The sequence below is a fragment of the Aotus nancymaae genome, unplaced genomic scaffold, assembly GCF_030222135.1.
Source record: "Aotus nancymaae isolate 86718 unplaced genomic scaffold, 86718_ANA_hifiasm-v0.15.2.pri h1tg000029l, whole genome shotgun sequence".
Taxonomy (NCBI): Eukaryota; Metazoa; Chordata; class Mammalia; order Primates; family Aotidae; genus Aotus; species Aotus nancymaae.
Window position 1 is genome coordinate 17,607,569 of NW_026988442.1, and position 26,828 is coordinate 17,634,396.

The following is a 26,828-nucleotide window of genomic DNA, read 5'->3' on the forward strand; positions in this document are numbered from 1 at the left end:
CGCCTCCCCACTAAGGTGTAGCTGTGGTGATTTGCAACTGCAGCCTTTAAGTGGCATTTATTCTAACGCCCACACGTTCAATTAGAACTTCTTATGACTCTCAGCTCTGCTATCTTGCATTGAGCCTTCTCCCTGCACCTCCATCCTTGTAATCAAAACAGTGATCTTCCAAGAAAGGAAAAGTATTTTTAACGGGTGCCGACATGTAGTAGTTGGGTGTTTTTCTTTCTCAAACACTGCCACACACACCCTAAGTTGCTGCTGTTGTGAGCCCCAGCCTCCGTCTCCCTCGGATCCTGATTCATTTCCCAGTGCCTTTTAAGGTGCCACTCCATGCTGGATCCTGAGTGGATGATTGTTGAGTGAATGAGAGGGCAAGCAAGCAGGTGAGCGAACTGGTGAAGGGTCCACACAGGCGCTGTCTGCATTCCCCTCTCTCTGTTCTTCTCTCCCTCCACCTCCCCCACCTCCATGCAGACCCTTGCACCCATCCTTCAGGCCTGGGCTCTGCCTTTCAGATCTCTCTCCATCACCCCCACAGCCAGTTCCGTAGTCTATCCCACCTCGCCTACCTCCAAACTCAGCCTTGAATCCATCCGCTTCTCTGCATCTGTGATTCCCATCATAGCACCCTGTTTCTTTCCTTCCGAGCCCTTATCACAGTCTGTGATTGTTTTTATTTATGTGTTTGTGTGCTCGTTTTGTCTGTCTCATACATTAAAATATAAGCACTGTGACGCGGGGACGTTGTCTGCCTTGTTCACCGTGTCTCCCCGGCACCCGGAACAATGCCAGGCACATAATGGGAACCCAGTAACAATTTCAGACATTGTGGAATTAAACCCTGCTCTTGTATGAATTTAGTGTGGCAAACACTGACTGCAACTCTTCTCAGGGCTAGCTGGGCACTGTGCTGAGTGCTGTGCTACAGAGGTGTCACACGGTAGCTGCCCTCGTGGAGTTCATGGCCTTTGGGTTTTAGAGGATACATGATTGACCATAATCCAAGCCCAGTGAAACACAGGCTCCAGGAACTACTCAGCTGGCCCTGCTCCCTGCTCGGTGCCAGGCTCTACGTCCCGTCCTAGAGATACTGAAGGAATAAGCGAGATCCCTATCCCTGAGACGTTCACAGTCTAGAGGGAGAGGCTAAAAACTAATTAGAACGTGCTAAGCACTGCGTCAAGTTGTGAACAGTGTGCTGGAGGCATGGCACAGAGGCAGTTATGGAAGCAGGGAGGGGCTACTTCTCCTCCCCAGGACTAGGACTGGTGCCCAAAGCAGGCAGAGGGAGCGAGGCTCGGAGGCAGGACAGAGTAGGATGCAGTGACCTTGGGGAGGACTGTAGTCCCGTTAGGGGAGGCCAAGCAGAGGTGCAGGAGGCGGGAGCATTGGGTAGGGTGGGGTGGGGTATGGCTGGGCAGGGCTCCTGAGGTCTGCTTGGTGCACGGTGAGTTTGGGGTACAAGGGGTGACTACATCCCTTGATTGGCCAGCAGACAGCAGACATTCTCATTAGAGCCCCAGGGAATAGTTTGGGAAATTTGAGGTTGTCCATGTGGAGGTGATATTTAGAGCCTGGGAACTGAATGCCGTTGCTCAGGTTGAAGAGGCCCTGGACATCACGCTGACAATTGAAAGAGGGTCTCTCTAGATGGAAGGCTGTAATAAAGGGTTCCCAGCCCTCCCACTGGGTGCTCCTGTCCTGCACCACCCACAGCGGGAGAAGCCGCTCTGCAGCGGGGTGTGGAGGCTGTGCAGTGTGGCCTGCCTCTGGGACCACACCCTGAACAGGGTGCTGCGAGGAGCCTCAGGAGCCCTCACTTGGGTGGAGAGGGTGGTGCTGAGCTTGACAGGGGTGAGGCTCCCATGGAGGTTGGAGGGGTGGAAGGCTGGGCTCTGCTAGGATCCCCCGTCCGAAAAGCCCATCTGGTTCTCCTTTCATACCACCCCTCCCTCCTCCACCCTTCCTTCAATCAAAAGCCCAGGAAAACAAAGCCTCATAAAGAAAACCAGCTCATCAGTCTGTCCTCTTTGATTTTAATTTTGTTTTTCAGTTTGGGTTGCTTCCTTTTTTTCTTTAACATACTAATTAGATGCAAGCTTTTTTCTTTGATTTTATGGCCTACATATTTCCTAAGTTTTGCTGGCAGGATGACAGCTGATGTATCCCTTGAGGTCTCAGGAAACCGCTGATGAGGCAAGCCCAGCGGGGGACTTTTCCCGTTATTTTTCAGCCCCCATTCTCACTATTTTCTCCCTCCTCTGCTGGGGGTGCCAAGAGCGCAGGGAGTAATTGATGGCTCATTAAAGCCCCTCTCTCTGCACACTGCTTACTCGGTGCTCCCCACGTCCAGCCTTCCCCAGAAGCAGCAGCAGCTCTGGCCTGAGGACTGTGGGCCCTCCTAGGGAACGGTGGTCTGAGGACTGAGATGCCCACGAAAAGAAGGGCAGGTGGGGTGTGTGCTCCATGAGGACAGCACCGGACTTCCTGCCGTTTAGCTCTCTGGTGCTCAGCACCCGGACTGGCAGAGAGGAGTCAGTTACTGCCGACTGGGGTGCGTGCTGAGGTGGTGCTGTAGGCTTCTTTGTGCTATTCCAGAAATCCAGGACCACGGTATGTAAAGCGGTCACTTACCAAGCTCCTACCTCCTCTGGGTCAGGCCTTTGGGGTACAGCATCTTTATCTCTGGTCCTCACAAGGGGCCTAGAAAGTGGGATAACAAGGACACTGAGACTCACTGAGCTTAGTGGGGGTACCTGGGTACCTAGTGATAGAAATTGGATACAGACTCAGAATGAAATGTGCACAGTGGTAAGGAATGTGCCAACTGCTGATTGGCTCATATGCTCCTATGGGCTTTTAAGACAGAAGAATGCAGGGCACCCACCTTTAGAGAGCAACCATTTGGCATCACAGGGTGTTAGACAGGGTTCTAAGATAAGTGAGACGCTCAGGAGGCCCTGTCCCCCACAGGCATACCTCGCCTCACAAGTGAGGTAACTGACCACAGCACAAAGCAGCGTGGAGCCAGCGCTGGGATTCAGAGCTACTAGGGGAGTGATGATGGTGCAGTTCACTCACAGCTAATTCACTGGAAGTGAAAAGGAGCCCAAAGATCCGGGGAGGCTGTACGGACGGCCTGGCTTCTTTTTTATTTTTTATTATTGTAATAATAATTTATCATTTTGACCATTGCTGCCATCATTACCATCTATCCACAGGCCTTTTCTTTCATCTTGCAAAACCGGACCTCCCCGTTCCTCCCTCCCCGCAGCCCCTGGCAGCCACCAATCTGCGTTCTGTCTCTGTGGCTGCCTGCATGGGAAGGTAGGCGGCTGTGCGTGTGCATCACGGAGCAGTCATTGCCTTGGGTGTGGTGTAGGAGCTGTGGCCTGAGAATGCTTCGAAATAGAAATATTTGTGCCAAGGGTTGCAGTGGAAGCCCCTGGCCAGTCTTGTCGATGTTTTAGTCTCCTGGTGAAAGTTGTTGGAGGACCACATGGGTGCCCGGGAGCAGCTGCGGCTACTAACCAGCAGTGGCTGGTTTGCAAGGGAAAGTTTAGAGGATTACTGACTCAAAACTCTTTCACTGCTGGGCAGAAAGAATGAGCCAGAAACTTAAATGCTTTTAGAATTTGGCCCATGGCCCTTTCTTTGATTTGCATGTATTCTTTATGGCTTAAAATCTCCTCCTAGAAGCCCATAAACATGTATTTCCATATTGATTTGGGGCTCTTGGTAACCCAGTTTGTCTGTGTGATTTTAAAGCTGCAGAAGCTGATAGGATTTATCTCTTGATGACATGCTGGAGTGTGTGTGACTTGCACCTGGTCATGGCTACTGTGTCCCCCAGGGTATTTGGAGACAGGAAAGGATCGGGAGAGAGCCCTGTAGCCAGCGGCCTTGACAGGGCTCAGAGGCATCTTAGGGACACCTAGGGAGCTTTTCAGCAAAGATGTCACATTTGCCTTAGGATTGCTGCCCCCAGGCCTCACCCAGTTCACCCCAGAGGGCTCTCAGGAAGCACTGCCTCAGGTAGCGTGGTGGTGATATGTACAGAGGGAGAGGGAACCAGTCTTTGAGAACCAACTGTGCTAAGACTGTGAAATCCGCAGAGAGCTCCCCAGGTTCACAAGCAAGCTCCGTCACTTTCTAGTGCCTGACCCTAGGCAGCTACTTACCCTCTCCAAGCCACAGTTCCTGCACCTGTAACATGGGGAGAAGCCGTCTCAGAAGGCTGCTGTGAGAACGAGGCGAGGTGCTGTATGTAGAGCGCTCACGCGTTGGCTGCCACCTAGAAAGTGCCTGTTACGTGTTAGCTGTCTTTATTGTTGTAATTAGTGTCCAAGCTCACCCAGGAACGGAGATGCCCGGACCAGCATAAAATCTGGATCTGTATGTAACTCTGGGCAAGTTAGTAGGTGACATATTTCAGTCTTGGTTTCCTACCCTGTAAAAAACACAAACAGGCCAGCACAGTGGCTCACGCCTGTAATCCCAGCACTTTGGGAAGCTGAGGTGGGTGGATCATGAGGTCAAGAGATCAAAACCATCCTAGCCAACATGGTGAAACCCTGTCTCTACTGAAAAGTGCAAAAATTAGCCGGGCATAGTGGCAGGTGCCTATATAGTGGCAGCTTCCTCTCTCCCAACTGCTTGGGAGGCTGAGGCAGGAGAATCACTTGAACACGGGAAGGCAGAGGTAGCGGTGAGCCGAGATCACGCCACTGCACTCTGGCCTGGTGACAGAGCAAGACTCTGTCTCAAAAAAAAAGAAAAGAAAAGAAAAGAAAAACCTGAAATAAATATTGCCTCTCTCAGGAAGGCTCCGAGGTTGAAATGCAGTTTGGTGCCTGGGACCAAGTTACATACTCAGTAAATGGAACGTCCGTCCTTCCTTCCTTCCTTCCTTCCTTCCTTCCTTCCTTCCTTCCTTCCTTCCTTCCCTCCTTCCCTCGTTCCCTCCTTCCTTCCTTCCTTCCTTCCTTCTGCTAATCCTTTCACCTGGAGTTGACAGCAGCTTGGACTGAGATGCCACCAGGAAAGGCTGGGACCAGCACACACGCTCGACTTCCCAGGGCCTTGTGGGGGTGGGTGGGTGTCAGTGGGTGCTTTTGCAACCAGGTTAAATATCTATGGGACTCTGAGAACGCGACCATTAGCATTGTAAGCAAAGGGCAAGGGTCTTCCTCTGCAAGTGGGTTTTATTTGAATGACATCCCTGATGAAATTAAAACCTACAGCCTAGCAAAATATTCTACTCCTAGAGAAGTGCAACCTTTCAACCTTCCAAGTTCATTGTTGTTGTCAAGGAGTCTGTTAGACCTGAAGGATTTTCCTTTCCTGGTTTCTATTTTGTGGTTATGTGTATGTCTACAAGCGTTTTCACTATGAAAATATTGGCATTCCTCCTCTCCCCTCCCTCTTCCTCCTGCATTTTTAAAAAGGTGAACACTTAAGGCTTAAGGTTCAGGGATCTGAACAAGGCTTGTGAATACCAGTCCAGGTCTCTGCCCTGGAAGGCGGCTTTTCCCCATCCACCAGCCTCGGCGCCCCTCCCTCACCCTCTCAACATAAACAGAACAGCTTGTATTCCATGTCTGAATAGTAAACCTGCTGTCTAAAGTTTGCTTTAATATTTATGTGTTCAGCACTGCTGCCTGTTTCTGAGCTCCATCAAAGCCTTTATTGTAAGAGTATTTGAAAATGTGGGGGAAGTAAGAAAGGAGTTGACGTGTGTGCCGTCTTTCTCACTCTCCACCAGCTTAGCCTCCTCCCTCTCTTCCTCTCTCTCAGCTTTCTCTCCCTCTCCCCTCACCCTGCATTCTCTTTTCCTCTTACACACACACACATGCATGCTTGCACGCACACACACGTGCAGCAGAGAGAACCCTTTCCTAAGACCACTGGGACGACTCTGTTCAATATTTATAAACCGCTGCAGCAGCTGGAATAAGCTGAGGTAGCTGGCACCACAGTTTGCTCCAAATAGGGTTCTGCTACAGAAACAGAGTGAGCAAGGGCAAAGGGTGGGGGTTAGGGTAAGGTGCCAGGGGTGCCGCTTTCCCGGGGCAGTGGGTGAGCACCGGGCCAGGTCGTTGGACCGGGTTCCGGGCCTGTCTCGTGGCTGGCTCACTGTGGGACCCTGGCCACTCACCTGCCCCCTGAGGGCTGCAATAAATTTCTGAGAAGCCTGCCAGCTCTGAGATTGGTAACTTGGCATAAGAGATGTGACCCCAGCCAGTCCACCCCCATCTGTCCCAGCCACCGAGGCACCTGTACCATGAGACATTCCTGTTTTGGAACGCTCACAGAGCAGGAGTTTTTTTCCCCAAAGGCAGGGGGCCAGGCAGCGTAGCTTGTTGCTTAGGTAACAGGATGGTGCTGAGGACCAGCCCATCCCCAGTGGCTTTTTAGGGGCTTTTTTTTCTTTTTTCTTTTTCTTTCTTTTTTTTTTTTTTTTTTTGCTATCCATACATTTCCAGATTTGAATTCCAGCTCCTCTACGTCCTAGACTTCGGCAGGTTGTTTCAGTTCTCTGATAGCCTCTGTTTCCTCCTGGGTAAAGAGGGATAGCGTTCTTTACCTTGTAAAATTGCTGCAAAGGTTGCACGTGAGACGACATAGATACCATAGCAGTACACAGCACATGTGAGTTCCGTTCCGCTCTGTGTGTGACAGGCCCTCTTCCAGGTGACACTAAGCCATTCACTGCCTGTGGCCAGTCAGATCCAGATAATGGGTGAGTGACTGTTCGCTTCTTTTTTTTTTTTGAGACAGAGTTTCGCTCTTGTTACCCAGGCTAGAGTGCAATGGCACGATCTCAGCTCACCGCAACCTCCGCCTCCTGGGGTCAGGCAATTCTCCTGCCTCAGCCTCCTAAGTAGCTGGGATTACAGGCAGGCACCACCATGCCCAGCTAATTTTTTGTATTTTTAGTAGAGACGGAGTTTCACCATGTTGACCAGGATGGTCTCGATCTCTTGACCTCATGATCCACCCGCCTCGGCCTCCCAAAGTGCTGGGATTACAGGCGTGAGCCACCGCGCCTGGCCCAACTGTTTGCTTCTTAACACAGTTGGAGTGACAGAGGAGACTTGCGCCTGGGATGGGTGCTCTGTGTACCATCGGCAGGTGCGAGCAAGGCCTTGGCAGAGGCGATTCAGCAGAGGGATTGATGCAGGTGTGGGTTCCCTCCACTTCGTGCATCCCTAGAAAGAACTCAGGGAAGCTGGCTTTACTGTTGGAATATCACTACCCCAAAGCATCGGCCTGTTTCTCTACTTCCCTCCCTCCTGGGTCTGAGAAGACATTAGGAGAGCAAAGTGTTAGCTCAATCCATTAAGACTCCTGCTTCCAGACCATGCCTCCGGGGATATTTGATGCCATAATGGTCATTTCTCTCTCTCCTGGGGCAGCAACTGTATCATTCACATGTGCGTAAGAGATACCCCTTACCGGCAGCCCCAGCTCTTTCTCCCGAGGCTCAGTTCCTGTCTCCGTCCCCCAGGCCCTCTCTCTAAGGGACCTTAATAGGAGGCATCACAACCATTTGCCGTTGGAGGTGATGGATGGGCCTAACAGAAGGGATGATTTCCAGAGAGAGACACACAGTTGGCACATGTCTGAATCCCAAATCCCATTTTCCGGCACATGTCCAAAGTAATAAAGACGAACGGGGCAAAATAAAGCGGCAGCAGGAGCAAAATTATTTCCCCAGCATTGGCTGGGGTAGGGCTGGCAGGGGAGGGGCGAGAGGTCACACGCTTTGTTCTCTCTTCCCAGTCGTTGTCTGGTTTGGATCAGCAGGTGTTTTATTATGCAAAAGCCTCTTACCAGAGAGTTCTCTCTGTTTTCTTCCTCAAGCCAGGCCCCAGTAAGGACCCAGGGGGCAGAAGTGCAAGCAGCCATCTTAGTCACCCACTCCAGGAGACTCTTCATTGCGCCACTCTGCTGGGTGGCCTCGGCCAGGCTTGCACTGCTCTCCATCTAGGGAGAGAGGAAGAGAGGGCCCGTGAAGGACAGTCTAGCAGCCAGGCCTGCATGTGCCAGAGGCAGTGGCCTGGGGCTCGGGTGCGGGGTGACCAGGCGGGGTGACCAGAGAAGACATCCCAGGAGGGAACCCAGAGGGGGTGTGGGACTTCCCCAGTGCCATTGCTGGCCTGAGCAAAGGAAGCTCAGGGAGGGAACTAAGGTTCCCTGGACATTTGTTATTTGCACATTTTCGGAGGGGACCACCCAAGGTCACAGCTGTGAGTCAGACCTAGGATCCGATCACAGCCTGACGTTGTGCCTTTTCCTCTCTGGCTGTGGGCAGGGGCAGTCAGGGCAGTGAGGGGTTGGACCACCCCATCCCCTCCCCACTAGGTCCCCTATACTTGCTCTAGGAGCTACTGCAGAGAGTCCAGGGTCACCAGCTCACCCCTCACCATCTCCTAAAACCAGGGTGACAAGGACACTTCTGAAAATGAAATGGAGTCTTAAGGATCACCATGCTGGAACAACAGGGAAGATGAGACACAAGCCTGCCCACCGTGACACTCCGATGGCATCCTCTGCCGATCTATTGCCAGAACCATGCCCAGAGCCTCCCCCTCCTCGGGAGTGTTTCCTTTCTCTTCCTGCTCTCGCTGAAACCTGGCGCTCCCACACCCCTCCTACCACTGGAAACACGGGAGGGGCCTTCCATGCCCCAGGACTTCTGGACTATTCTCTCTTCCTCGCTTCCCCAAATATACACAGCTGCTGAATCTTGTGTTCGGGGCTGCACCCCTCACGGCCCCTCCCTGTTGCTGCCACCACACCTGTGCCCGCCAGCCCCTGAGGGGATTCTGGGCTCACTGTCAGCTTCCCCACTGCCCCTGTCATATTTCTTGGTGGTTGCAACAGCCACATCTCTTTCTCATACCCCATTTCCGGTCTGTCCGTAAATCCTGCTGGAGCCACCCTCAGAAAGCATCAAGAAGCTGAAGACGTCGCCTCACCTCCGCAGTTGCCTGCCCGAGCCAGGCCAATGTGCGTTGCATCTCCTTGCCCTCCCCTTGCTGCCCCGAGGGTGTCCCCCACACAGCATCACTAGAGATCTGGCAAAAGTCAAACCACATCACTCCTCTGCTCAGGACCCTCTTAGGGACTTCCACCCCACAGAAAGGCCACAGCCCACACCATCTGGGCATGGCCCCCTCCTGTGGCTCCAGGCTGTGGCCACACTGACCTCTTCGCTGACCCTCAGATAAACCAAGGAAGCACCCCCGCCCCCCGCTCTTAGACCCTCTGTCCTGGCTGCCCTGCCAGTCACTCCCAGACCTTTCCACACTCACCTCCTTCTGGCCTTTAAGCAGACACTCCCTGCTGTCACCCTCCTGTGTATTTTTTTCACTTTTTGCTTTGTGACCCTCACTGGGAAGTAGGCTCCACACTAGCAGAGATTTGCATCTGTTTCCATCACTCCTTTATTCCCATTCCCAAAAAGAGGTTCTGAAACTGGACCATGCATCAGCATCACCTGGAGACCAGTAAAACCCAGATCGCTGGGCCCCACCCCCGTTTCCTGTTAAGTGGGTCTAGGATGGTCCCAAGAATTTGTGTTTCTAGTAAATTTCCACACAATGCTGCTGTAGCTGCTTATCAGGTCCACACTCAGAACCACTAGCCTAGAGCAGTGCCTGCCCAGTGGCGTCTGTCTTAGTCTGTTCCTGCTGCTGTAACAAAATCCCCGAGACTGGGTAATTTATGAAGAACAGAAATGTACTTCCTCACAGTTCTGGAGGCGGGGGGTCCACGAGCACCTCGACAGCCCTTGGTGTCTGCTGAGGGCCTTCCTGTTGTGTCCTCACATTGCAGAAGGGAGAAGCGCAGAGGGGCTTGAGAGTTCCCTGGAGTCCTTTTGCAAGGGTCTAATCCCCCTAGATTAGACCTACTCTAGACCTACTCTAATCTCCTACTAGACGGTAGGAGTTTAATCACCCCTAAAGCCCTTTGCTGCATTGGGGATGAGGTTTCAGCATGAATTTTGGAGGGGACACAAACGTTCCGACCATCGTGGCATCCACGCCGTGTATGTTGAATGAATAAACAAATAAGGGAGGGAGTGAAGGGTGTGGCTAGGAGAGGAATCCCAGCATGGAAAGGTAAGTTGGGCCCTTTCCACTGAAGGCCTCAAAGGCAAGACCCCAACAAATTTGGCTACAGTGGGGGCATTAGAGCAACCGGCACCTCTGTGGGAGCTGGGGTTCTGGGAATGGTATGAAGCGACGCAGCCACAGTGGACCCCGTGCCTGGGATCCACTCCTGACTCTATCTTTGTCCCCCTAGAGTATGCGGAGAACATTGGGGACGGCCGGAGCCCGGAGTTCCGGGAGAACGAGCAAAAGCGCATCCTGGGCTTGCTGGAGAACTTCTAGAGGCACCTCGGCCTGCGCATCGTGGACTCTCAGCCTTCCTCCCAGGAACAGTTTCTACGCAGCTCTGTGTGGCTTTTGCACAAATTAAAGCTAGTTTTGGTATCCTCGGGCCGATTTTCTTTGTAGTGAAGCTTCACCTGCTGACCCTCCCTTCCCCCCACCCCACAGCAGCTACTTCAAGACTCCTCCAGGGAAGGCCAGGAGCAGCCTCACTCCACCTGTGGGAAGGCTGAGGCTCAGAGGGCGTAGCAGTGACCATTTCGCCACCGTGGCTATGCAGGTGGTGCTGCTCTGAGGCTGGACTGGGGACCCATCTAGAGTCTAGATGTGGGACCTGAGACCCCAGCTTCATGCTCCAGCTCCCTGGGGAGACCAGCCACACGACACAGACCTCAGAGCAGTGTGCAGAGCCCAGCCACGTGTCAGACCACTCAAGTAGGGGCTGCATGAGGGATTACCAGATCCCGACGCGGGCCCCACTGCAACAATAGCATCCATACCTCAGTGAGGCCTGGGCACTGGGGCTGTTTAGAGCTCCTGGCTGATTCCATGCACCAGGGTGAGAGCCGCTGCTTGAGAGCAGGCAGGCTTGGCTCCATATCCCCACTGCAGCATTCCCAGCTGTGCGTTTGGTTTTGGTTTTGGGGTTTTCTTTAGACACGGGGTCTTACTCTGTGGCCCAGGCTGCAGTGCACTGGTGGGATCACGGCTCACCGCAGCTTTGACTTCCTGGGCTCAGGCGATCCTCCCACCTCAGCCTCCTGAGTAGCTGAGAGGGAGGTGCCACCACATCTGGCTGATTGAGCTGTACATTTGGGTAAGTGACTTTCACCTTTCCAAATCTCACTGCTTCAACTGCAGAGTGAGGCCAGTAGTAGCACTCGCTGCTGAGGACGGCAAGCTCAGAGCCTGCAGCACAGTCATGAAGGCGCAGTGGTGGCATCGTAGGTTCTGCTTCCTCTTGTTCTTCCCACGCACGTTTGTGACTTCAGAACTGTGATTTCAGGCCAGGTGTGGTGGCTCATGCCTATAATCCCAGCACTTTGGGAGGCCAAGGCGGGGAGGATCTTTGAGCTCAGAAGTTCAAGACCAGCCTGGGAAACATGGTGAAACCCAATCTCTACAAAAAATAGAAAAACTGGCCAGGCATAGTGACGCATACCTGTGATCTCAGCTACAGAGGAGGCTGAGGTGGGAGGAGTCCCTGAGCCCAGGAGGTCAGGGCTGCAGTGAGCTATGATCATTCCACCGTACTACAGCCTGGGCGACACAGCAAGACCCTGTCTCAAAAAATAAAAGAGCACTGTGATTCTACTCACTTGACATAGGTGATGAGAAGGTTGGTTCCCCTCAGAAGTTAGCAGTGCTTTACATGTTTTTAATCAGTCCTCAAAGAACACAGTCCCCATGAGTGAGGAGGCAGAAGAGCACCCGGAGGTAGAAAAGCCACATTACATTCCAATGCAGTATGTGGCCCAGGGTCAAGACAGGCTGCCGGGGATGCCACATGCCTCGTACTATGTCCCTGCTGCTCTTGCTGCTCCCTAGACCCTGAAGGACAGGGCTCCAAGCGGCCACTGCCATCTAGCCAGGGTTGACCTACTGCTGGGCGAAACCTGTTTGCCATCCCAGGAAGCCACCACGAGGTCCCTGAAGAAGATGGCACCTGCTCTGTGTTCAGCCTTGGGCCGGGGACGGAACAGTGAGTAAGGCAGGCCCTGCCCGCTGGTGCCCGCTCTCACCTGGCTTAACTGTGTGGTAGGTGTCCCTACAGAGAGGGGCAGGAGAGCGCGACAGGGCCTGTCCCAGGATCAGATGGCGGTGCCACCACATTGGGTCTAGCTCTTCCTTGACTTTCCTGTAACCGTAGTAGCCGGCACATATCACACACCCACTGGCACTGTCATCCCCGATTTATGCAAGCTGAGGCTGAGGTCTTGGAGGGGGTAAGTGGCTGCACAGGGCCCTGTGGCCAACAAGCTACAGAACCCGCGTTCCAGCCAGGCCTGTCCGACTGCACAGTCCACAACCTCCTGCACCAAGCTCCTCTGCCTGAAGGAGTCACTGTACCGGCTCACACCGTGCTCCGATCCACTCATCTGTTGTGTGGTTTAATAAATTCACAAAAAATAGAGCATGTCGAGGTAACCTAGAGAAGCAGACTTCTAGAGCTAAGATTGGTACTTAGAGATCCCAGTCCTTCGCCTTTATTTTCTTTTCAATTTTAATTTTAACCAGGTAATGCTTGCAAATGGTATAGGAGTTCAAAATCTAACAAAAAGCTAGGCAGTGAGGAGTCCTCCCGCTCATCCCCCATCCCCTAGGCCTTCCTGCCCCTGGAGGTAGCCACTCTCCTCGGATCCTCTTCCAGAGTTCTGGCCAGTGTTTTGCCAGCCGTGTTCGGAAGCCCAGTCCTCCCCACCAGCTCCCAGAGGCCAACGTAGGAAGGGAGGGCCAGGTGGCTCCGGCACTCCCAATCCAGCATGGTCGCCACGCCTTGCCCTGCTTCGTATGTGGCAACCTCCTAAGACTCTGTCCCTTTGCTAAAAGCAAGTTGGAACTCTTCCCTTGACAAATGAGGATGCAGTCCCCTTTTCCATCAGTTTTGTGTGGGGAGGGTTGGGGGCAACGTGAGGTGTAGTCCCTTGGGGTGCAGCAGGCGAATACAGTTCCAGGGGCCGAGGAAAGGAGACAGGGTAAGGAGAAAGCAGCAGCCACCACTCTCCGATTCCAGTGACCCAAGACCCCACGGCGCTCTTTAGGGCGAGGTAGAGCTCCTTGTTGCTCACCCCAGGCTCTTGGGGCCTGGTCCCAGCTCTCAAGCAGCTTGCTTGCTGCCTGCCTAAGAAACTGCCTGCCTCGGGCAGGCGCGGTGCATCACACCTGTAATCCCAGCACTTTGGGAGGCCAAGGTGGGCGGATCACCTGAGGTCGGGAGACCAGCCTGACCAACATGGAGAAACGCCATCTCTACTTAACAAAATACAAAGTTAGTCGGGCATGGTGGCACATGCCCATAATCCCAGCTACTTGGCACACTGTGGCAGGAGAATCACTTGAACCCGGGAGGCAGAGGTTGCAATGAGCCGAGATGCTGCCATTGCACTCCAGCCTGGGCAATGAGAGCAAAACTCTGTCAAAAAAAGAACAAAAGAAACTGTCTGCCTCACAAAGCAGCACCTCTCCTCTGGGGGCACTTCTTGGGCTTCCAGGGAAGGCTGCCCTTGGCCTGTGGCCCTGAACCTGACTTCTTTGCCCACTGTAGGGGTTCAGTCTAAATTTGCCCCTTCAAACAAAGCTGCTTCCTGTTCATCCTCACATCCATAGCTGAGTCGGACCAGACCATGGCATCCAGAGAGACAGTATTCCTCTTCCAACCCACATGTGGCAATCACATTGCCTTTTAGCAAGACTAGCCAGGGTTTCTTCACAGGGGAAATAGGATTCCACCCTCGTCTTCCATTGCAGTTTGCTGCTCTGTTTCTGGTGGTCGCACGCCTGGATTCAGCAGCAGCAAGATGGGCTGTGTCTAATTCACAGAGATTTGCATGCAGGCTGCGTGCCTTCCTTATCTGGGGAAACGCATTGTCAGGGCCGCTGGAAGGCATCCTTCAGTCACCCCCACGGTAGCACCAGTGCGCAGGTGGCATCTTCTGCCATTACTGAGGGCGTCAATTTAGTGTCAACAGGGAGACGAGCCTCGCTTTCCTAAAGGCAAGGCTTCTTGATTAGATTTCCTTACCCAACAGTAGAGGTAAAAGCAGACCCGCATTTTTCAATCCGTCTTGCTCTTTGGCACACGTGGAAAGTGGCTGGTAGCACGGTGGCGGGCCTTCGTTATCTGTGCTGGGGAAATGGCAGGCCTTTCCCAGTGACCTTCTTCTTGATTAGGTAACACATGCCCTTGGTGCAAACCTCAGAAGGTGCATAATGACACAGGGCAGGCGTCTCCCCGCCAGGTGTGTCTCCCGGCCACCCAGCACCCCTCCCCAGAAGCCACCACGGCTAATGAGTGGAAGTACCCTTTCAGAGAATCTTAATCGTTTTCAAGTGAATAAAAATATTTTTAACACAAATGGTGGGACAGTTGTGTTCCCCGTTCTGCACCTTGCTTCTCATTCCACGTCACCACACACACACAGCTGCCCACACTCCTTTAATAGCTGCACTCCGTCCCAGAGCTCTGCCACGATTTAGTTAATTTCGGTAATGGACATTCGGATTGTTTCCGATCTTGGGCTATTACAAAGCTGCAGTGATCATCCTTGTATGGGGCGCCATTTCACACATGTGTGAGTTTAAACTCCCAAGTGGCATTGCCAAGTCAAAGACAGTGTGCCTTTTTCATTGTGATATATATTGCCACACTGCCCTTCTTTTGTCAACCGCAGGCATGAGTGTCCTCTGCCCGCACGCACCCTCACCAGCGCGCTGTTAGCAGGCTTGGCACTTTGCCTCTGTGGGTGAACCGTGCTGCCTGCTTATTGTTTTAATCTGCGTTTCTCTTATAAGTGAGGTCATTTAGTGCGCTAGAAAAATAAAATTGTACCACGTGTGCCATATTAGCTAATACCCATCGAGCTCTTGACTCGAGCCACGTACTTGCCTCGGATTGGCTCTTGTAACCCTTCTTCCTGGAGTGTAGGCACCTCCTTTTGTTGTTGTTGCCCAGGCTGGTCTCAAACTCCTGGGCTCAAGCAGTCCTCCTGCCTCAGCCTCCTAAGTTGCTGGGATTGCAGGCGCTCGCCCGGCCTGATGTGTAGGTGCTTTCCTCATCAAGTCCATTCCACAGAAGACAACACTGGACTAAGAGGGGCGGTGGTTTAGAGTGACAGCTGGGAATGGAACCCAAGCAGACTCTTGCTCCTAATCTCGGAGCCACGCTGTCTTCCAGCTGGTTGTTAGAGAGGGCCTGGGGAGGCTGAAGAAGGTGCACAGAACACACTGGGAGCAGAAGCCCCGGAAAGGCAGCCCTTCCCCACCCCATGACTGAAACCCGTGCGGCTCTGCAGAGGCCCAGCTCCCTTCAGCCTATCCCCACCACATCTCAGTGCCTGGCTGCCATCCTCACCAGCATGGAGGCCCTGGGCCGGGTTTCCTGGTGAGGGAGGGGCAGTCACACGAACGTGCCCTGGCTGATCTCCTGTGGGAAGGGAGAAAATCTGAGAAACATCTGGAAGGCGGGGCTTTCCATCCTCAGCAGTGAGGAGAGCCACGTTGGGCATGGCTGCAGTGAGGATTGTTGCCTGACCCCCTACCCCATCCACCCACCCCTGCCTCTACACAGAGCCCAGATTCCTTCTCGTCCAGATGATCCCACCAGCCTGCTCTCCTCACCCCACGTGCCTCCTTCTGTGCGCCTTCTAGGAAGCACTTGCCGAGCACCTACTGTGTGCCAGGCCCAGGCTGGGCGCTGAGGGGTGCACCGAAGGTTGAGATGCGCTTTGAGCTCTCAGCATAGTCAAACAGGGCATCACCACAGAGCGATAATGGGCTTCAGAGAGGTGAGCAAAGGCTGTGGGACAGAGGAGGGCCCCCTGCCTGGAGGACTGTGCACCCTGTATCTTGAGCAACTTTCACCAGAGTCTTAATGATGGCTGTGAGCCTCAAAAGCAAGAGGTGGAAAGTGTTTTGAGGCAGGGGGAGCTGCCCAGGCAGAGGGCTGGGATACAGTGAAACACAGGGCCCTGGGGACTTCCACGCTTTCAGCTGCCTCCCTGGAGGCCCCAACTACCTTGATGTTGGCATGGCAGGGGGTTTGATGAGCTCTCGGCCGTGGCAGAAGCTGACAGCCTCCGGGTTGTGCTTGTCCAGAGTCACAGAGCTTGTTCCAGGACAAGTCCTGTGTCCACTTCCCCGAGGCTCTTTCAGTCCCTGAATGAGGGGGAAGCAGATTCCATCGCAAGGTGACAAGTGGGGCTATCCAGGCAGTGCTGAGCAGCCCCAGGAAGTCCACGGCCCCTGGGGAGCAGCTGGCGAAAAGCCACCAGGGGATGGACTTAACAGAGGCCAGGGCTGGGAAAAGGCTGGGAAAGGACCCAGTCTGGCTGCAGCTCCTGGGGCCTGCATGAGCCAGCCCCATCTAGGAAACTCCCAGGAGCTCAGGGGCGGGCACCTGCCCTCAGCCCAGCCACTGTAAGCCATGAGCATGACCCTCACACTCAGAGTCTCAGTTCTCCTTCACTCAAGGACAGCGAGTGGCTGGCCTGGGGAGTCCCACATAGACCGGTACCTGCGGCTGGGTCACGGTACCCAGCTGATCCTCCACCACCCATGGCTCCATCACTTACTGAACACCCCTCATAAGCCACGTAAGAAACTAAACAGACGTTGTGCCTGGCCTCTGGGAGCACGCAAACCCAAGGGACAGACCAAAAGACAGACATGCAAACAGACACATCGAGTGACGACTCAGTGTGACTGACGAAGGGGCAACCAGGGTGCGGCGGGAGGGCGCCGGGAGTGGGGGGACCTCGAGCTGAGTGGCCTGGAAAGCCCTCTTTGACGAGTGGCTTTGAGCTTGAGCTAAGCTCCGAATGATGTCAAGGAACCAGGTAGCCAAAGAGACAGGGGATGAGGGGGGGTCTAAGCAGAGGCACAGGTGCAAAGGTCCTGAGCAAAGGGAGAGCATCGTCGTCCTCCGGAAAAGAGCCCAAAGTGGCCGGACCCAAGAGTGAGGCAGGGGACGGAACTTACAGGGCCTTGAGGGCCTCGGGGGAGTTTTGAGCCTGGAACGGGCATGATTTGATTTTGGAAATATGCCTGTGGCTGCTCTGTGGAGGACACTGTGGAGACCAGCATGGAAGCAGAGATCTGAGAAGCGGCTGGTGCACACTGGACCAGGAGGAGATGCTGGTGCTTCGGACCAGGAACGGGCAGTGGGTTGGAGATAGGGGATTTGGGATATATTGAGGAGGAGCCAACCAGACACTGCAGAGTGGGGCCCCAGTCCTGGGAGCCTTCCCCCAGCACCGAGAACTGGGAGCAACTTCACTGGCCCTGCAGGAGTCGGGTGGGGCCAGCGGAGAGAGCTGCTCAGTATATAAATATCTTTAATGAATAAATAGAAGTGCTTTTAGGGCTGGCAGAGTCGTATCATTTCCACCTGCCGTAAAATTTCATTAGAAGCAGGCGCTGCAGGGGAGAGGAATGGCTGCAATAAATCTACCCGCCCACCCTCAGCCCTGCCTCCACTCTGAGTCGACTCAGCCCCACTCGCTGGAGGGGCCAGACCCAGGCCCTTCTCCCCAGGCCTTCCTGGGGCCCAGGAGAGCCTGGCCCTTCCCTGCCCCACCCCCTCATTGAACAGACAAGAGACGGCAGAGAGCTGTGGCTTATCACTGAAAACCAGGGGCTTCACTCCTCAGCTGGGAAATGGGTACAGTGGTTTCTGCCCCCGTCTAATGCAGATGAGTTTCAGGGGAAGTGGTGTCCAAAACTGAGGATTCCTGGAAGAGCACAGCTGGGGCAGAGCATACCTTGCGAGTATCCAGTTTTACAAATGAACGGAGGCCCCAAGAGAGTAAATGACTGTCCGGGGCCGGGCTCGGTGGCTCACACCTGTAATCCCAGCACTCTGGGAGGCAGGTGGATCACCTGAGGTCAGGAGTTTGAGGCCAGCCTGACCAACAGTGCGAAACTCCATCTCTACTAAAAATATAAAAACTAGCTGGGCGTGGTGGCACATGCCTGTGATTCGTTATTCAGGACGCTGAGGCAGGAGAATTGTTTGAGCCCAGGAGGCAGAGGTTGCAGTGAACTGAGCTCGCACCACTGCACTCCAGCCTCGGTGACAGAGCGAGACTCCATCTCAAAAAAAAAAAGAGTAGGTGACTGTCCTAAGGTCACACAGGGTCTGTAGGGTCCAGTGCTCAGAAACTACCACAGTGAAAACTCCATTTTTTTTTTTTTGAGATAGGGTATTGTTCTGCTGCCCAGGCTGGAGTACAGTGGCATGATCTCGGCTCACTGCAACCTCTGTCTCCTGGGTTCAAGGGATTCTCCTGCCTCAGCCTCCTGAGTAGCTGGGATTACAGGCATGTGCCACTACGCTCAGCTAACTTTTGTATTTTTTGTAGAGAGGGTCTCACCATGTTGGCCAGGCTAGTCTCGAACTCCTGACCTCGAGATCCACCCGCCTCGGCCTTCCAAAGTGCTGGGATTACAGGTGTGAGCCACTGTGCCAGGCCGACAGCTCCATTCTTTAGCATTAATCACATGCTTGGCTCTATACTAAGCATTTGGCACGCACCATCTCACTGAGTCCTATTACTAGCCCATTTTGCAGATGAGAACACTGAGACCCAGAGAGAGCTAGGATCCACACCTCCCCATCAGTTAGTGACAGAGACAGATGAGTATCCAGGTCTCTGCCCTGCATCAGAAGGCTTTTTCTGTGTTTTTTCAAGCATGGTAAGCCTGGGATTATGTTTTCTTGAACCTACAAATCATCAAAGTGTGAGTCTTTGGAAGGACTGGGGTAGAAAGTTCACTGAGTTTCAGCCGGGTATGGTGGCTCACGCCTATAATCCCAGCACTTTAGGAGGCCAAGGTGGGTGGATCACTTCAGGTAAAAAGTCCTAAACCAACCTGGCTAGCATGGTGAAAACCCATCTCTACTAAAAATACAAAATTAGCTAGGCGTGGTGGTGGGCGCCTGTAATCCCAGCTACTCGGGAGGCTGAGGCTTGAATCTGGGAGACTGAGGTTCCAGATTGCAGTAAGCTGAGATCCTGCCATTGCACTCCAGCCTAGACCCCACCTCAAAAAAAAAAAAAAAAGTTCACCAAGTGCCTACTGTGTGCAGGCAGCCTCTGAACTGAGTGAAGGCTGCCGTCCCTAGCACTGAATTGTATCCCTGTCGCTTCTTCCAAGGTGGCCATGCTCACTTCCAGCTTACAAATAAGAAAAGGAAGCACAGAGAAATCGAGGAATTTGCCCATGGTCACGTAACTCTGCCTCTGACCTTGGCTTTAGCTGCCGGTACGCAAAGAAGTGTGGATCCTCAGACCCCGCACTTGGCTCCATTGGCTACCTCCCCCATCATACTTCAGTGGGTATGAGGCCAGGAACACTGGCCAAATGGACAGGCCCAGCTGGCAACGTGCCAGTGCCCCTGGTTATCGGTTAAGCTCATTAAGTAGCCGTGACAGGACATGGCCTGGGCCAGCTGCCTTTCCCCTCCACCTCACGCCAGCCCTCCCAGGAAGAGGGCCTGATGACAGGCACCTGCTTTTAGCAGCTGCAAGCAGAAGTCTCTCTGTTGTGGAGGAAGATCCAAAGATGCACAGACTGAACTTCCCTGGGCTGGCCCCTGGGCCCACCTGCTGCCTGACCTCCTCCAGGCTGGGCCTGTGGACCCGTGTGGGGAGTGAGCACGGGATGTGGACGCTGGAGCTGGGCGGCCTGGGCCCAAATCCCAGCCCTGCTACTCCCCAGTTATGTGCCCTGGGTGAGTCACTTTACTCCCTGAGCCTCGGTCTCCTCATCTGTCATATGGGGGGATGGTGCTACAGAAGACCCCTCACTGTGGAGACCTGCCACAAGCTGATGCACGCAAAGGGTCTGACCAACTGTAAAGTGCTTATCCAGGCTCACATCGTCATTACTGATATTCCTGAAATACTGTAAGATGAGACTAGACTGTTCCCCACTGGACTGCAAGGTGATTCATCATTATTTATACCAGAACAACTGAACAAACCCGTAAAACATCAATCATCAGTAACCACCCAAGGTGAAGTCCTTTAGGAGCAGAGTGTCTGTAAGGATGTCTACTGTAAGGGTGCAAGTGCTCTCTCATCCAAAGTGCTGTGGGCCTGAGCCACCGGTGGAGTCCAGCCATGGCTTCCAGCCCCCGCTGGTGCTCCCTCATCTGTCGGCTCACGAGGGCATCCTCCTCTGTTTCTACTCCGCGGTCCTGCCACTTCCCATTTCCCCTTGGCCAATTCTGTTCCTTGCTAAGGACTAGCTCTGGGCTGGATGCAGCCCTCTCTGGGAGGCAGGACCACAAATCCTGCCCTGGCGAGGGAGACAGATGCAGACGTAACCCACCATCGGCCAGGCCATGATGAGTACAGATCCTGCTGCCTGAGGACAGGGCTGATTTTCATCCGTTTCTGCACTTGGTGTCCAGCACAGGGCACCCCCCCTGGAGGCACGCCTCCAACACGCCTGCAGCAGGTCACTTCTGAGCACTTAGCACGAGCCAGCCCCGGGCAGGGCCATGGGGATTTCACAGCAAACGAAGCAGAATGCTCCCAGCCCTGCTGCCTTCGAGGAGTGGGAGACCCAGAGTAAACAGGCAGGCAGACACAGCAGGGCAGCTTGAAAGTAACAGTGACTGGAAGTGAGGGTGGCCCTCGGGCTGGATGGTCAGGGGAGGCCCTCGAAGGAGGCGATGTCGGACTGAGATTGGATTGATGAGCACAGCTGCAGCCAGGGGAGGTTGGGAATCATATTCTAGGCAGAGGAAAGAGTAATGCAAAGGCCTCCAGTGTGCCTCACATATTCGAGGAGAAGCCAGATGTGTGTGTGAGTGACGGGGAGGTGAGGGGGCTCAAAGCAGAGGTGGGGTCCTCGAGATGGTCAGTTCAGTCACCTCGCCTGGCCAGAGACTAAGGCCATTCCTGAATTCATTCACCCACCTCTCCCACCAGCCTTTGTCCAGCCATTCATCCATCCACCCACCTGTCCGCTTAGCCGTCCCCCATCCAGCATGTACTGGTCCCCTCTCGAGGCAGCTCCTCCCTGGTTTGGAGGATGTGAGAGTGTCTGAATTGGCCCCTGGCTCTCATGGTCTCATGGGAGAGATCATCATGCGAAGAGGCGATCGCAACCCAGAGATGCGCCCACGTGACCAGGGACACAGAGTCGGGAGGGAGGAAGAGCAGGAGATGAGAGGAGGGAGGGGTCAGCACAGCCCGGCTGCACCTCGGGACACTGGGTCTGCAATGTCATCCTCCCAGACAAAGGACAGTACATTATTAGTGTTATTAATTATCATTAACCTAATTAAATGGCAATTACAATTAACACAGCGACAAAAAGCCACCTTGGATTTAAATGCCTCTTCTCTGGCACCGGTGTCAGTGATATTTCCCAAGCTCAGCCCCACACCCCGCCATAGCATGACACATGCAGCAGGTGCTTGGCCAACCTTTAAGATCAAAGTCACAGCTCAGGTATCACAAGGCCCAACTCCCCTATCTTACAGATGGGCAAACTGAGGCCCCAGAAGGGGAAGGGACAGGCACCAGGTCATCTGCAAGTCTATGGTGAAGGTGGAGTCAAGCCAAGAAGCCCGATTCCCAAATGCCTCCCAACTCACTACACCTCTCACTGCCTTTATTTTTTCCAAGAAAAAACAGCTGTCAGAGGCAGCCACCCTGTTACCAATTAAACAAGGCAAATTCTATCGGAACAGAATCAGAGGCACCCCGGACACCTAATTACACAGTCTGGATGAGAAACTCAGGCAGGGAAATAGAAATATGAACAAGCAGCACCGCCAGACAGCAGGGGCGCCCTCCCCATCACCAGAGCTGCCGCCCCTCCCCACCAAGCCTCAGAACAAGACGTGTCTCCCAGTCCTCAAATAAGATCCTTGCTCACCGGGTGGAGGCTTACACACAGACCTCCCCTTTCCCCACAGCACCGAGCCAGGGCTCCCAGAGACAACTGGGGGTGTGTGGAGGTGGCAGCGGGCATCTGGGCTGGCACAGGGCATCCTCTGAGAGCCTTCCCAAGAACCCTGTGGAAAACAGGTGTCGTTTCAGGTTGACAGCCAGAGCAGCCCAGTTGGGGCCCAGCGAGATTGGGCAGAGCTGGGCTTGAGCCCACATCTGCTGACCCTGGAGACGAGGCTCTGCCTGGGGCACCTCCTGTGGGTGCTGCCTCTCTTCTGGCCAGTGCACCTGGAGGTCTGTCCCAGGAGGGTTAGTCCCATCCAGTAGCATCACAGGCAGGAGGCTGGACTTGGCTGTCGCTGCCTGCCGCGAGATTCTGTGATTGTATCTTGGGAGGATGCGAGCAGGTGAGGGCAGAGCCCCTGTCTGATTCCATTTCCGTGTTCCCCATACTGGCCGGCACCAGGGCAGACAGAAAGGCACATGCCACACACAATGTTGGGCTCTAGGGAGACAGAAATGAGCACAACGGACAAAGATCTCTGCTTTCAAAGAACTCATGAAGAGGAGATGGACAATAAAAAACCTAACCAGCCAACCAAAGGGAGGGAATTCAATGATATGTTTTCTGATAGGAATAAATGGTAGGGCTGGATGCAGCGGCTCATGCCTGTAATCCCAGCACTGGGAAGCCAAGGCGGGCAGACTGCTTGAGCCCAGCAGTTCAAGACCAGCCTGGGCAACAAAGTGAGACCTCATCTCTACAAAAATTTAAAAATTAGCCTGGCATAATGGTGCATGCCTGTGGTCCCAGCTACTCAGGAGGCTGAGGCAAGAGGATCACTTGAGGCAAGGAGTTTGAGGCTGCGGTGACCATGATGGCACCACTGCACTCTGGCCTAGGCAAGAGAGTGAGACCCTGTCTCTTGCAAAAAATAATTAATAAATAAATAATAGGAAGGCAGGTGTGGTGGCTCTCACCTGCAATCCCAACACTTTGGGAAGCCGAGGTAGGTGGATTACGAGGGTCAGGAGTTCGAGATCAGCCTAGCCAACATGGTGAAGCCCTGTCCCTACTAAAAATACAAAAATTAGTCCAGTGTGGTGGCGCATGCCTGTAATCCCAGTTACTCGGGAGGCTGAGGGAGGAGAATCGCTTGAACCCAGGAGTCAGAGGTTGCAATGAGCCAAGATTGCACCACTGCACTCCAGCCTGGGTGACAGTGCAAGACTCCGCCTCAAAAAAAAAAAAAAAAGGCTGGATATGGTGGCTCATGCCTGTAATCCCAGCACTTTGGGAGGTTGAGGCAGGCAGATCACCTGAGGTCAGGAGTTCGAGACCAGCCTGCCCAACGTTTCTACTAAAAATATAAAATTAGTCGGGCGTGGTGGCGCGTGCCTGTAATCCCAGCTATTTGGGAGTCTGAGGCAGGAGAATTGCTTGAACCCAGGAGGTGGAGGTTGCAGTCAGCAGAGATGGCACCATTGCACTCCAGCCTGGGCAATAAGGAGCAAATCTCCACCTCAAAAATAAATAAATAAATTAGTTAAATGACAGGAAGAAAATGCACAAGCTAATGAGATAGAGCAAATTGGAGTGTGAGTGTAGGAAGGTCTATGCAAGGCCAGATGGTCCTGGATGGCCTCTCTGAGGAGGTGAGGTGTGAACTGAGACCTGAATGGTGAGTGGGAACAGCCGTGGGAGGAGCTGGAGGAATGTCCCAGAAACGGGAAGAGTGTGTGCAAACCGAATGAGCCGGTGAACAGATGTATCAGCCAGCAAGTAGGTAGACAGAAATGCGGGCAGAAGGGGTCTGCTTAGGAAGACAGGCCAGGTTCACGGCCAAGCTGGCAGCCCCCTGCTCCCCTCTGCAGGGACCCTTCCCCTTGGTGGGTCACAGGCCCCTCTGAGGGTCCCCAGCATTGGGGGTGTCCTCCCTCCAGCGCCTCCACGAGTGGCTTCCTCTGAGGTGGCTGTGCCCATTCCCTCCTCCTGGTGTTATTGGTGCATCATGAATAATCTTTATCCTCCTTCCTCGGAGCTTTTTCCCTTCCTACCACCTGCTGACTCCCTCCTCGTAGGCCGAGGCTGGGAAGAAAGTCCCTGGGCTTTCCAAGCCTGGATTCCCCGTCTCTGAATGGAGAACGCGCCTGCTATGCCCCCAGGTTCCGCCTTTTTCAGGCCATGGGCTCTGACTCCAGCCTTCCTGTGTGTGACCTGCCACAAGGGGCCACTTTCCCTGAGCCCCCAGTTTTTCATTTTTGTTTTTTTGAGATGGAGTCTCACTCTGTCACCCAGGCTGAAGTGCAATGGCATGATCTCAGCTCACTGCAACCTCTGCCTCCTGGGTTCAAGCAATTCACCTGCCTCTCAGCCTCCCGAGTAGCTGGGACTACAGGCACGCGCCCCCATGCCCAGCTAATTTTTGCACTTTTAGTAGAAACAGGGTTTCACCATGTTGGCCAGGCTGGTCTCGAACTCCTGACCTCAGGTGATCTGCCCACCTCGGCCTCCCTAAGGGCTGGGATTACAGGCATGAGCCGCCACACTTGGCCCTGAGCCTCTGTTTCTGCACCTAAGAGGGAGAAAGTAACAGTTCCCCCCACCCCATGCTGCTTCCCGGGCGTTGGCTCACAGTTATCTCAGTTCCCTGCCGATGGAGCATTACCTCGACCACCCTCCACAGATGCGAAGCCCAGGCCTAGGAGGGATGCTGCAGCTTGGCGAAGGTCACATGTCCAGCAAGTGGTGCGGTGGGATTGAAAATGACTCAGGCGTTTGCTGGGTTAGACACCAGTGCTATTTCAACACAAATTTCCCAGTTCTGGGGGTTGTCTTCTGGTTATGTAAGAATATGTCTTTGTAGAAAATACACAGTAAAATATCCAGGGATGAGAATGTATCATGAGCTGTACCTGCAACTTTTCTATAGGTTTGAGATTCGTTGGAAATATCAAAAAATTAAAACATCCAAAATATAAAAGTAAACAGAGACCAGCGCTCCGCCCATGCCGGGTCGGCGCCCACACCTGGCATGGCACTGGCCGGGCTGCAGGTGGACGCACGTTCTGTATTCACTGGCTCCTGCGGGGCAGGTGATGTGATTTTGCTCTTCACTTTGCCAACCAGGAAACAAAAGCTTAGAGTTGTTCAGCCATTTTCTGAGGCCACACAGCCAGGGAGAGACAGGGTGCATGTTCCTGAGGAGCTTTCCCTAGAGAGGTGGGAGGGTCAGGAGAGAAAAACCACGAAGGAGCTCGGGAGGGAGGGGCCAGCGACTTGGCGCTGGGGGGCCGGGCAGGGGAGGCCTCTGGGCTGGGAGGCAGGGTGGAGATGCTGGCTGCCGGGCTGCCGGGGCCCAGGGCACTGAGCCACGTGGACCCCCTCCCCTGCCCTACAGTGCCCCCCACCCTCACTGGGAAGGGAGGGGAGCCCGTGACTCCCACCTCGGTCAAGGGCTGATTGATCCTCCACAGTCCCCGGAGCTGGTCCCCTCGTCCGTACCTTGGGCTGCTGCGTGTTTTCTTGTCTCTGATTGTAAACAGATTTGACTAAAGAGGTAAATTAGAAGTTAATTAGAGAGAACATGATTGATGAGGCAGTTTGCTGTGATTGGGAGGCGTGGAAAGGATGGGGCTCCCCGCATGGAGGTGGGGGATGACGGAAAGGGGGATAGAATTCACAGGCCGGTGGATCTGCAGGGGTGCCCAGCACCTCGAGGGGCCAACACAAGGCTGCCCTTTCTTCCGGGCTCCATGGTCAAGGCCGGGTCCCCCAGGCAGGAAGCCCCAAGTGGAGCACTCATGAAACCCCATAACTGGCAACCAGGCCACTGCTGGACTCTGGGGATGAAGCATCCACCTGTCCCTGGTACTGCCAGAACCTTCATCTCAGAGCTGCGGGCTGGGCTGGGGAAGGCACTGGTGCTTATTAAACATTGATGCTGCTCCAGGCCCTGTGTATTTTCTCAAAACCCTGCAAGTCTGATGCTGTATCACCATTTTCTAGATTAGGCAATCAGGATTCAGAGAGCTGAACCAGCTTACCAAGGTCACACAGCTAACAGGGACAGAGTGAGAACTGGCCTCCAGAGCAAAGCCTCTGCCTTTCTGAGTTCCAGGCTGTGTGCCAGGTCAGCTGGTCCAAGCTCAGGCGCCCTCTCTCCAGCACCCCTGCTTACACACCTCCAGCGATGGTGAGCTCACTTCTGCCCAGAGAGGCAGGACAGCTCATTATGGGAGCTTTGTCCTTGTCCTTGGACCTAGTCTACCTCCCTGCAGAGCCACCTCCAGGGCCCCTGCTTTGCCACTCCCCTGCCTCCCTGACATCTCAGAACAGAGACCTGCGGGGTGAGGAGGAGCCTCGGGGGTCATCCTACCCAAGTCTCTCATTCTCCTGGGGAAACTTAGGCTGAGAGGGATACAAAACGCCAGAGGGACACAGTGTGCCAGTGTCACTGATGGGTGGGCCTTCCCTGTGGCTGGGGTGTGGGCATCAGCCTCACTGTGCATCACGTCTCCCCCCAGGGCTGAAGGTGCTGCTCTCCATTACTTCCCACCATGCATTCCGCAAGATTTACTGAGACCCGACTGTGCACTAGGCCTTGAGAGGACAGAAGGAGAAGAGCAGAAGGACCCCTTTCAGTGCTCACAGATCAGTTGGGGGCGGGCGGGCAGGATGGCCAGGCCTGCCAAGGAGGAGGCCAAGGGTTAGGAGACTCATGAGAGGGAGAGACAGTCCCTCCAGGCGGCGGCACTGAAGCCAACTCTGGAGGAGATGCGAGGGTGTTCCTGG

General features: G+C 54.1%; 1 protein-coding gene across 2 annotated transcripts in view; it reads left to right on the forward strand.

The window, feature by feature from the left end:
* CTNNBL1 (catenin beta like 1) overlaps positions 1 to 10,515 on the forward strand; it is a 181,000-nt gene extending 170,485 nt beyond the window's left edge. For both annotated transcript variants that reach the window (XM_012455042.3, XM_064382424.1), the window contains exon 16: positions 10,318 to 10,515. In XM_012455042.3, coding sequence (XP_012310465.1) covers positions 10,318 to 10,406 — 89 coding nt within the window. In that variant the 3' untranslated portion in view covers positions 10,407 to 10,515. The remainder of the gene's footprint in view (positions 1 to 10,317) is intronic.
* The last annotated feature ends 16,313 nt before the right edge of the window (positions 10,516 to 26,828 follow it).